Source organism: Pleurodeles waltl, chromosome 5 (genome assembly GCF_031143425.1).
Source record: "Pleurodeles waltl isolate 20211129_DDA chromosome 5, aPleWal1.hap1.20221129, whole genome shotgun sequence".
Taxonomy (NCBI): Eukaryota; Metazoa; Chordata; class Amphibia; order Caudata; family Salamandridae; genus Pleurodeles; species Pleurodeles waltl.
This window is the reverse complement of record NC_090444.1, coordinates 11,547,323-11,559,624: the sequence shown is the minus strand read 5'-3', so window position 1 is coordinate 11,559,624 and position 12,302 is coordinate 11,547,323. Positions and strand designations below refer to the sequence as shown.

The 12,302-nt window shown below is 49.1% G+C and overlaps 1 protein-coding gene across 1 annotated transcript; it reads right to left on the bottom strand.

Annotated features, from left to right (window-relative positions):
- Window positions 1-2,830: 2,830 nt before the first annotated feature.
- On the bottom strand, window positions 2,831-5,838 carry LOC138295260 (zinc finger protein 850-like). Its single transcript, XM_069233452.1, has one exon. The coding sequence runs from the start codon at window positions 5,379-5,381 to the stop codon at window positions 3,192-3,194; it is 2,190 nt and encodes a 729-aa protein (XP_069089553.1). The 5' UTR covers window positions 5,382-5,838; the 3' UTR covers window positions 2,831-3,191.
- Between the last annotated feature and the right edge of the window lie 6,464 nt (window positions 5,839-12,302).

Below are 12,302 nucleotides of genomic sequence, written 5' to 3'. Positions count from 1 at the left end.
CACTGAGAATATCATCAATCCCTCCCAGGATCTGTACGACACACTCACTGACTACTTTCACAACAAGATTGTAGTCATCTACAGGGGCTTCGAACCTCAGCTCTCTGCCAATGACAGCCTCAACAGCCTCACACACTCTGACACTAACCCTGATCTCAGACTCACTACCTGGAACCTCCTCTCCATGAAAGATACCACCCCATCATGAACTCCATGCACTCTGCGGCACCCACCGAACAATGCCCCCACCTTATCTTCAACCTCAGGCGCAAGACGATCAGCTAGATCACAAACTTCCTGACCAAATCCATCGCCATGGCCTCCTTCGTGGAACAGTGGAAACACAAAGAAGTGAAACCCTTCCTGAAAAACCCTTTGGCAGACCCAGAACAACTGAGGAACTACCGACCGATATCTGCTCCCGTTCCCAGCCAAAGTCCTCAAGACGACGGTCAACAGTCAGTTGACTAGACACCTGGAGCACAACAACCTCCTGAACTCCTCCCAGTCCAGCTTTCAAACCAATCACAGCACTGATACCGTCCTGATAGCAGACGATGACAACATCAGAGCCCTCTTGAGCCTTGGTGAGACTGCAGCCCTCATCCTCCTCGACCCCTCGGACACCTTCGACACGGTCTCCCACCAGATCCTGATCAACAGACCCCACCACATCAGAATCAAAGGAGATGTCCTCAAATGGATCACCTCCTACCTTACCAGAAGAATTCAGAAAATCTGATTCCCTCCCTACTCCTTGAAGCCCAAGAACATCATCTGTGGCATCCCACAAAGATCCTCCCTCAGCTCCACCCTCTTCAACACTTGCATGACCCCTCAGCCCCAGCCAACATCATCAAATCACCCGGGCTGAAGATCATCTCCTATGCCGACAACACCCACCTCATTCATTCTTTGTCAGAGCCCTTACCACCTCCAGAGGCAACTTCCATAGGTGCATGGCCAATGTCGCCGATTGGCTGAAGCGCAACTGCCTCAAACTGAACACAGACAAGACGGAAGTCTTCATCTTTGGTAACTACGTCTCTCCTTGAAGCAACACAAGGTCGCTGGCAGAAATTGGACCCTTCCCCACCCCTACCAACCCCGCCTGTAACACCTGCATCGTCCTGGAAAACAAGCTCTCCATTAAGAAGCAAATCAACACAATCTCCACCGTCTGCTTCCTCATACTGCCCATGCTTGGCAAGATCTTCAGATGGCTCCCTGCCAGCACCAGACAAATGATCACCCAGGCCCTTGTGATCAGCTGGTTTGACTACAGTAACTCTATGTACGTAGGGATCACCGATCACCTCCAGCAACGAATGCAGATAAAACAGAACTCAGCAACAAAGCTAGTCCACCACCTCCCGAAGCAGAGCTACATCACGCCCCACCTCAGGAAACTCCACTGTCTCCCAGTCCAGAAGTGATGCAAGTTCAAGATGCTACCTACGGTTACAAGGCACTCCACAAGGAAGAACCGGCCTACATCAACGAATGCTTATTCTTTCACCAACCCACCAGACACCTGCATTCTGCCTCCCTCTTCCTCACTTACACTCCTAGAGTCAGACACATCAGGCACAGTGGCTTCTTCTCCCACCTGGTCACAAAGATCTGTAACAAACTTCCCCTGCACCTGGGATCCACCTCATCATGGCATCTGTTCAGGAAAGGACTCAAAACTTGGTTGTTCAATTCATTGGTCCCTACATACACCAGCTCGTCCCCCAGTGCATTTAGACCCTTGCGGGTGACTTGCCATGCTTCATAAATACTTATTGATTGGTTCTGTACATTCATATAGATTTTCACTAATGTGGACTTTCTGGTGTTGTTTTAACTCTCCCTTGCTAATAAATGCCTCGCCACGGTCAGTACAGTCTTCAGGGTGGACTTTTGATGTTGCATTAACTTTATTTCTTATGATTGCATTGTCACATTCAGAACATTTATATAGTTTCCCTTCCATGAGAACATTATGATGTCATATTAAATTTTGTTTTGTATAAAATCCCTAGTCGCATTCTGTACATTAAAATGGTTTCTCCCTCATGTGGATTTTTTAATGCTAAATTAGCTTATTCTACCTGCAGAAGACTTTATAACATTCTGTGCGTACTAAGGATTTCTCTCCATGTGATTGTCTGATGTTGCTTTGGCCCTCCATTCGTTATAAATGTTTTGTGAGATTCAATACATTGATATGGTCTCTCCCCTGTGTGGACTTTCTGATGTTGTTTTAGGTTCCCATTTATTCTAAATGCCTTATCACATTCAGAACAGTTAAATGGTCTCTGTATAGCGTGGACTTTCTGATTTTGCTTTAGCATTCCATTTGTTATAAATCCCTTGTCATATTCTGTACATTGAAATAGGCCCTCATTACGACCTTGGCGGACAGCTTCGGACCACCGGCGGGCGCCAATGTGGCCGCACTCCTGCCGTGGCCATTAGGGGATCCCCGCTGGGCCGGTGGGTGGAAACCTAGCTTCCGCCCGCCGGCCCAGCGGGGATCTCGGCCGCAACACAGGAGCCGGCTCCAAATGGAGCCAGCGGTGTTGCGGCTGTGTGACGGGTGCAGTTGCACCCATCACGCTTTTCACTGTCTGCATAGCAGACAGTGAAAAGCTGCACGGGGCCCTGTCAGGGGGCCCTGCGACTCCCCGTTCCGCCAGCATTTTCCTGGCGGTTCAAACCACCAGGAAAAGACTGGCGGTAGAGGACTCGTAATCCCCTGGGCAGCGCTGCCCTGGCGGATTAAAACCGCCGGGCCATTGTGGCGGGAAACGGCCGACTCCGGCGGTGCGACAGCGGAGCCAGCCTGTTGGCGGTGCTTCCTCCGAAACAGCCCTAGCGGTCTTGGACCGCCAGGGTTATAATGAGGGCCATAGTCTCTTCCCAGTGTGAATTTTCTGATGTTGCTTTAAACCTCCATTTGTAATAAATGCTTTGTCACATTCTGTAAATTGATATGGTTTCTCCCCAGTGTGGATTTCCTGATGTTGTTTTAGATTTCCATTAGTTAAAAATGCTTTCTCACATTCTGTACATTGATTTAGTCCCTCCCCAGTGTGGATTTTCCGATGTTGCTTTAGCTCTCCATTTGTTCTAAATGCCTTGTCACATTCAGAGCATTCACAGGGTTTCTCCCCAGTGAGGATTTCCTGATGTCGCTTTAGCTTTCAATTTGTAATGAATCCCTTGTCACATTCTGTACATTGATATGGATTCTCCCGAGTGTGGATTTTCTGATGTTTATTTAGCTCCCAATTTGTAATAAATGCTTTGCCACATTCTGTACATTGATATGGTTTCTCCCCAGTGTGGATTTTCTGATGTAGCTTTAGCTTTCCATTAAAAATAAATGCTTTGTCACATTCTGTACATTGGTATGGTTTCTCCCTAGTGTGGATTTTCCGGTGTTGCTTTAGCTTCCAATTTCTAATAAATGCTTTGTCACATTCTGTACATTGATATGGTAGCTTCCCAGTGTGGATTTTCTGATGTCGCTTTAGATTTTCATTAGTTAAAAATGCTTTCTCACATTCTGTACATTGATATGGTTTCTCCCCAGTGTGGATTTTCTGATGTTGTTTTAGCTTCCAATTTGTAATGAATCCCTTGTCACATTCTGTACATTGATATGATTTCTCCCCAGTGTGGATTTTCTGATGTTGCTTAAGCTCTTCATTTGTTATAAATCCCTTGTCACATTCTGTACATTGATATGGTTTCTCCCCAGTGTGGATTTTCTGATGTTTCTTTAGCTGCCAATTTGTAATAAATGCTTTGCCACATTCTGTACATTGATATGGTTTCTCCCCAGTGTGGATTTTCTGATGTTGCTTTAGCTCTCTATTTGTTATAAATGCTTTGTCACATTCTGTACATTGATATGGTTTCTCCCCAGTGTGGATTTTCTGATGTAGGTTTAGCTTTCCATTAAAAATAAATGCTTTGTCACATTCAGAGCATTCATAGGGTTTCTCCCCAGTGTGGATTTTCTGATGTAGCTTTAGCATTCCATTCAAAATAAATGCTTTGTCACATTCTGTACATTGATATGGTTTCTCCCCAGTGTGAATTTTCTGATGTCGCTTTAGCTCTCTATTTCTTATAAATGCTTTGTCACATTCTGTACATTGATATGGTTTCTCCCCAGTGTGGACTTTCTGATGTTTCTTTAGCTCCCAATTTGTGATAAATGCTTTGCCACATTCTGTACATTGATATGGTTTCTCCCCAGTGTGGATTTTCTGATGTTGCTTAAGCGCTTCATTTGTTATAAATCCCTTGTCACATTCTGTACATTGATATGGTTTCTCCCCAGTGTGGATTTTCTGATGTTTCTTTAGCTGCCAATTTGTAATAAATGCTTTGCCACATTCTGTACATTGATATGGTTTCTCCCCAGTGTGGATTTTCTGATGTAGCTTTAGCCTTCCATTAAAAATAAATGCTTTGTCACATTCTGAGCATTCATAGGGTTTCTCCCCAGTGTGGATTTTCTGATGCTGCTTTAGCTCTCCATTTGTTTTAAATGCCTTGTCACATTCAGAACATTCATAGGGTTTCTCCCCAGTGTGGACTTTCTCATGTTGCTTCAGCTTTGCATTTATTATAAATGCGTTGTCACATTCGGTACATTGATATAGTGCCTCCCCAGTGTGGATTTTCTGATGTTGCTTTAGATGTCCATTTGTTATAAATCCCTTGTCACATTCTGTACATTGATATGGTTTCTCCCCAGTGTGGATTTTCTGATGTCGTGTTAGATGTGACTTTCTAATAAATGCCTTGTCACATTCAGTGCAGCTGAATGGTCTCTCTCCAGTGTGGACTATTTGATGTCGCTTTATCTCTCCATTTGTGATAAATGCTTTGCCACATTCTGTACATTGATATGGTTTCTCCCCAGTGTGGATTGCCGGATGTTGCTTCGGCCCTCCATTTGTTATAAATGCTTTGTCACACTCAGTGCATTCATAGGGTTTCTCCCCAGTGTGGATTTTCTGGTGTTGCGATACTTGTCGATTGGTAGTAAACGCCTTGTCGCATTCTGTGCATTTGTACGGGTTCTCACCGGCGTGGATTTGTTGATGAAGCTTTAGCGTCTGCTTCAATCCGAACACTTTATTACATTCTGTACATTTATATGGCTTCTCCCCTGTGTGGATCTTGTGATGCCGCATTAGATTATTCTTCCATCTGAACACTTTATTACATTCTGTACATTTATACGGGTTCTCCCCAGTGTGGATTTGTTGATGCCGCATTGGATTATTCTTCCATCCGAACACTTTATTACATTCTGTACATTGATGTGGTTTCTCCTCTACGTGGACACTCTGATGCTGCATTAGGTCTTTCATTACAAAGAACACCTTTCCACACTCAGTCCATCGATATGGTGTTTCTCCAGTATGAAGTTTCTGATGTCGTACTTACTCTTTCTCTGACTAATAAATGTGTTGCCACATTCTAGATATTCATACGGTTTCTGTCCTGTGTGTTCTTTCGGATACCAGGTTAGCTCTTCCTTCGTGATGAGCACCTCATCAGACTTGCTTCAGTATGTCAGTGTGTCAGGTCTTCAGTGTAAATCGTCTGATGTCTAAGAGCCAAGTACAGACCTCATTGGGCAGTTTGGGTTTTCTGCTCTAGAAGACGACTTTGGCGAGGCATTAGCCTTGAAGGGAAGAGATTTTGAGGTGTTCTGTTTGTACATCACTTCCTACATAAGTAAAGCTTCATGTCATTACATTTTCATTTCTTACTGTATTGATTTCACCTGTTACAATAGGAAAAAGAAACACTGAATAAGCTTAAATGCAGAATCCACCACAAAAATCTATTTGCATTTAATGAGATATTTAATTGTCCATTTAGACAAGTACGCTGAAGAAATTCTAGATTACACTTTCAATTTAAAGATGCAATAGGCAGAGAGTAAGGGCATACAATCCTTCCGTGATCTCCTTCTAGCGAGGAGTGTGGCCTCAAGGAGTAACCAAGACACCAGAAAAGGTTCCATGTTCAGTGAGTAAGACCCTTTCCCCACCACACTACAATGTTAAATCCATAGCGACAAGATGTCTCCCTTCTTATCAATGGAATGCTTCCTATTATCACACGGCCTAACACATAATACAAGATGGAGCCTTTGCAGTGAATGGACCATGTAACAGAGAGCAATAACGGCAGGAAACATAAGCAACTGCTGCAAGGGAGCCCTTTATACTATCAGAGAGCCTGGGATAGGACCCGGGCAGGTAATCTGAGCATCTTCTACATAGTGTAACTCCAGAGATCCGAGGCTCGGAGCAGAGCTACACAAGGAAAAGGAGGTTTACAACCATTTTAAGCACACATTGGGAAAGTAAATAACATCAGAAAAAAGAAAAACAAAAGGTGCATTGATGTGGATACTGCTAAATCCTTCAGTAGGCATGCAGATGCTTCTCCACAAATGTCCAAACCTGCAGAATGACACATGCACCACTTTCAGCTTTTCATCTGATGTTAGGCAAGCCCTTTTATTTTGTAAAAATTACATGTAAAACATACTTAAAGTGGCTTTCAGCTCTCCATCCATTGGTCTGCTGTTGTGCCATTTACATCTTGCTTCCGCCCACTACAGAATACAGCATGGGGCAGTGGACCTGCCTACTTCAGCCACTGACTAACTTCACTTTGAGTGACTGCATTTTACTCTTTCACAAGGAGGTAGTTCCCTTCAGTGCCAGTGTTTTGGTTTGTACTTAATAATTATGTAAGCGCTGCCTTTGTGTTTAGAGGCTCATGTGATAGCAGGACGCTTTCTACCAGCTCTTCACAGCACAGGGCACATTCCACCTTTATCAGTTCCTGACTCCTGACAATGATTCTGTAAATTCCTTTTGGAGCTGCCTTTGTGAATTCGATTCCTGCTATATTATTATATATCTGAATCTCCCTTTTCACCTTCTACCAAAGGATCAACCGCTGACTGCTCAGGACTCCTGCAAAACCGCAACAAAGTAGCAAGACGACTATTAGCAACCTTGTATCGCCTCATCCTGCCGGCTTTCTCGACTGTTTCTAGGTGGTGCATGCTCTGGGGGAGTCTGCTTCACCCTGCAAGAGGAGCTCTGAAGAAATCTCCGGTGGGTTGACGGAATCTTCCTCCTGCTAACGCAGGCACCAAAAGACTGCATCACTGGTCCTCTGGGTCACCTCTCATCCCGACGAGCGTGGTCCCTGAAACTCAGCAACTCTGTCCAAGTGACTCCCACAGTCCAGTGACTCTTCAGTCCAAGTTTGGTGGAGGTAAGTCCTTGCCTCCCCACGCTAGACTGCATTGCTGGGTACGGCGTGATTTGCAGCTGCTCCGGCTCCTGTGCACTCTTCCAGGATTTCCTTTGTGCACAGCCAAGCCTGGGTCCCCGACACTCTATCCTGCAGTGCACAACCTTCTGAGTTGTCCTCCGGCGTCATGGAACTCCCTTTTGTGACTTTGCGTGGACTCCAGTTTACTTTCCTCACATGTGCCTGTTCAGGTACTTTTACTGGTGCTGCCTGCTTCTGTGAGGGCTCTGAGTTGCTGGGCCCCCCCTCTGTCGCCTCCTCCAAGTGGCGACATCCTGGTCCCTCCTGGGCCACAGCAGCACCCAAAAACCTCTACCACGACTCTTGCAACTAGCAAGGCTGGTTTGCGGTATTTCTGAGTGGGAACACCTCTGCAAGCTTCATCACGATGTGTGACATCCATCCTCCAAAGGAGAAGTTCCTAGTCCTCTTCTTTCTTGCAGAACTCCAAGCTTCTTCCAACAGGTGACAGCTTCCTTGCACCCTCAGCAGGCATTTCCTGGGCTCCTGCCCACTCTTGACACTGTCGCGACTATTGGACTTGGTCCCCTTGTCTTACAGGTACTCAGGTCCGGAAATCCACTGTTGTTGCATTGCTGGTGTTTGTTATTCTTGCAGAATCCCCCTATCACGACTTCTGTGCTCTCTGGGGGTAGTAGGTGCACTTTACACCTACCTTTTAGGGTTTTGGGGTGGGCTATTTTTCTAACCCTCACTGTTTTCTTACAGTCCCAGCGACACTCTACAAGCTCACATAGGTCTGGGGTCCATTGGTGGTTCGCATTCCACTTTTGGAGTATATGGTTGGTGATGCCCCTATACCTATGTGCTCCTATTGCAATCTATTGTAATTCTATACAGTGTGCATAACTTTTCTTGCTATTTCTTACCTAAATTTGGTTTGTGTACATATATCTTGTGTATATAACTTGTCCTTATACTGAGGGTACTCACTGAGATATTTTTGGCATATTGTCATAAAAATAAAGTACCTTTATTTTTAGTAACTCTGGTGGTCATTCCAACCCTGGCGGTCCATGACCGCCGGGTTGGAGGACCGCGGGAGCACCGCCGACAGGCCGGCGGTGCTCCAATGGGCATTCCGACCGCGGCGGTAAAGCCGCGGTCGGACCGGCAACACTGGCGGGCTCCCGCCAGTGTACCGCCGCCCATTGGAATCCTCCAAGGCGGCGCAGCTTGCTGCGCCGCCGAGGGGATTCCGACCCCCCCTACCGCCATCCAGTTCCCGGCGGTTCTCCCGCCGGGAACCGGATGGCGGTAGGGGGGGTCGTGGGGCCCCTGGGGGCCCCTGCAGTGCCCATGCCACTGGCATGGGCACTGCAGGGGCCCCCGTAAGAGGGCCCCTAAATGTATTTCACTGTCTGCTGCGCAGACAGTGAAATACGCGACGGGTGCAACTGCACCCGTCGCACAGCTTCCACTCCGCCGGCTCGATTCCGAGCCGGCTTCATCGTGGAAGCCTCTTTCCCGCTGGGCTGGCGGGCGGCCTGAAGGCGGCCGCCCGCCAGCCCAGCGGGAAAGTAAGAATTACCGCCGCGGTCTTTCGACCGCGGAACGGTAACCTGACGGCGGGACTTTGGCGGGCGGCCTCCGCCGCCCGCCAAGGTCCGAATGAGGGCCTCTGTGTATTGTGTTTTCTTATGATATTGTGCATATGACACCAGTGGTATAGCAGAAGCTTTACATGTCTCCTACTTCAGCCTAAGCTGCTTTGCCATAGCTACCTTCTATCAGCCTAAGCTGCTAGAAACACCTCTTCTACACTAATAAGGGATAACTGGACCTGGCACAAGGTGCAAGTACCTCTGGTACCCACTACAAGCCAGGCCAGACTCCTACACAGGGACACAGGAAGAGGACTCAGGAGGCAGGAGCACAGTAGGAGAGAGTACAATGGACAAGGGCAGAGGAGGAGCATTCAGGAAGCAGGAGCACAGCAGGAGGGAGTACTACAGACAAGGGCACAGGAGGAGCATTCAGGAGACAGGAGCAGAGCAGGGAGGAGTACTATAGACAAGGGCACAGGAGGAGGATTCAGGAGGAGGAGCACAGCAGGAGGGAGTACTAGAGACAAGGGCACAGGAGGAGGTTTCAGGAGGCAGGAGCACAGCAGGGAGCAGTACTACATACAGGGGCACAGGAAGAGGACTCAGGAGGTAGGAGCACCGCAGGAGGGAGTACCACAGATAAGGGCACAGGAGTAGGATTCATGAGGCACGAGCACTGCAGGGAGGAATACTACAGAAAAGGGCACAAAAAGGAGGGTTCAGGAGGCAGGAGCACAGCTGGAGGGATTACTACAAACGGGGGCACAGTAGAGGGACTCAGGAGGAAGGAGCACAGCTGGGAGGAGTAATACAGACAAGGGCACAGGAAGGGAATTCAGGAGGCAGGAGCACAGCAGGAAGGAGTACTACAGACAAGGGCACAGGAGGCGGACTCAGGAGGCCTGAGCACAGCAGGAAGGAGTACTACAGACAAGGGCACAGGAGGAGAATTCCAGGACAGGAGCACAGCAGGAGAGAGTACTACAGACAAGGGAACAGGAGGAAGATTCAGGAGGCAGGAGCACAGCAGGAGAGAGTACTACAGACAAGGGCACAGGAGGAGGATTCAGGAGGCAGAAGCACAGCAAGGAGGAGTACTACAGACAAGGGCACAGGAGGAGGATTCAGGAGGCAGGAGCACAGCATGGAGGAGTACTACAGACAAGGGTCCAGGAGGAGGATTCCAGATGCAGGAGCACAGCAGGAGGGAGTACTACAGACAAGGGAACAGGAGGAGGATTCCAGAGGCAGGAGCACAGCATGGAGGAGTACTACAGACAAGGGTCCAGGAGGAGGATTCCAGAGGCAGGAGCACAGCAGGAGGGAGTACTACAGACAAGGGAACAGGAGGAAGATTCAGGAGACAGGAGCACAGCAGGAGGGAGTACAACAGACAAGGGCACAGGAGGAGGATTCAGGAGGCAGGAGCACAACAGGAGGGAGTACTACACACAAGGGCACAGGAGGAGGATTCAGGAGGCAGGAACACACCAGGGAGGAGTACTACAGACAAGGGGGGAGGAGGAGGATTCAGGAGGCAGGAGCACAGCAGGAGGGAGTACTACAGACAAGGGCACAGGAGGAGGATTCAGGGAGCTGGAGCACAGCACGGAGGAGTACTACAGACAAGGGTATAGGAGTAGGATTCAGGATGCAGGAGCACAGCAGGAGAGAGTACTACGGAGAAGTGCACAGGAGGAAGATTAAGGAGGCAGGAGCACAGCAGGAGGAGTATTATAGAGAGGGGCACAGGAGGAGGATTCGGGAGGCAGGAGCATAGAAGGGAGGAGTACTACAGACAGGGACACAGGAGGAGCATTCAGGAGGCTGGGGCACAGCAGGAGGGAGTACTACAAAGAAGGGGCACTGGAGGTGGATTAAGGAGGCAGGAGCACAGCAGGAGGGAGTACTACAGACAGGGGTATAGGAGGAGGATGTGGGAGGGAGGAGCATAGCAGGGAGGAGTACTACAGACAAGGGCACATGAGGAGGATTCATGAGGCAGGAGCACAGCTGGAGAGAGTACTACAGGCGTGGGCACAGTAGGAGGACTCAGGAGGCAGTAGTACAGAAGGGAGGAGTACCACAGACAAGGGCACAGGAAGAGAATTCAGGAGGCAGGGGCACAGGAGGGAGAAGTACTACAGCCAAGTGCACAGGAGGAAGATTCAGGAGGCAGGAGCACAGCAGGAGGGAACTCTACAGAAAAGGGCACAGGAGTAGGATTCAGGAGACAGCAGCAGAGCAGGGAGAGTACTACAGACAAGGGCACAGGAGGAGGATTCAGGAGGCAGGAGCACAGCAGGAAGGAGTACTAGAGACAAGGGCACAGGAGAAGCATTCAGGAAGCAGGAGCACACCAGGAGGGAGTACCACAGACAAGGGCACAGGAGTAGGATTCAGAAGGCAGGAGCACTGCAGGGAGGAGTACTACAGACAAGGGCACGGGAGGAGGGTTCAGGAGGCAGGAGCACAGCTGGAGAGAGTACTACAGACGTGGGCACAGTAGGAGGACTCAGGAGGCAGGAGCACAGAAGGGAGGAGTATCACAGACAAGGGCACAGGAAGAGAATTCAGGAGGCAGGAGCACAGCAGGAGGGGGTACTACAAACAGGGGCACAGAAGGACTATTCAGGGGAAAGGATCACAGCAGGGAGGAGTCCTACAGGCAGGGGCACAGGAGGAGGATTCAGGAGGCAGGTGCTGACCAGGCGGGAGTACTATGGACAAGGGCACAGGAAGAGGACTCAGGGGGCAGAGACACAGCAGGAGCAGGGAGGAGTACTACAGACAAGGGCACAGGAGGAGGATTCAGGAGGCAGGAGCACAGCAGGGAGGAGTTCTACAGACAGGGGCACAGGAGGAGGACTCAGCAGGTAGGAGCACAGCGCAGATGATTACTACAGAAAGGGGCTGAGGAGGAGGATTCAGGAGGCAGGAGCACAGCGGGAGAGTATTACAGACAAGGGCACAGGAGGAGGATTCAGGAGGCAGGAGCACAGCTGGAGGGAGTAATACAGACAAGGGCAAAGGAGGAGGATTCAGGAGGGAGGAGCACAGGACGGAGGAGTACTACAGACAAGGGTAGAGGAGAAGGATTCAGGAGGCAGGAGCACTGCATGATGGAGTACTACACACAAGGACGGAGGAGGAAGATTCAGGAGGCGGGTGCACAGCAGGAGGGAGTACTACAGAAAAGAGCACAGAAGGAGGATTCCAGATGCAGGAGCTCTGGAGGAGGGAGTACTACAGACTGGGGCACAGGAGGAGGATTCAGGAGGCAGGAGCACAGTAGGGAGGAGTACTACAGACAAGGGCACAGGAGGAGGATTCAGGAAGCAGGAGCTCAGCAGGAGTGAGCACTATAAACAAGGGCAC

What these genes read in the sequence shown, in the direction of transcription:
- LOC138295260 (XM_069233452.1), bottom strand. Translation starts at nt 5,381, where the DNA reads ATGAAAGACCTAATGCAGCATCAGAGTGTCCACGTAGAGGAGAAACCA.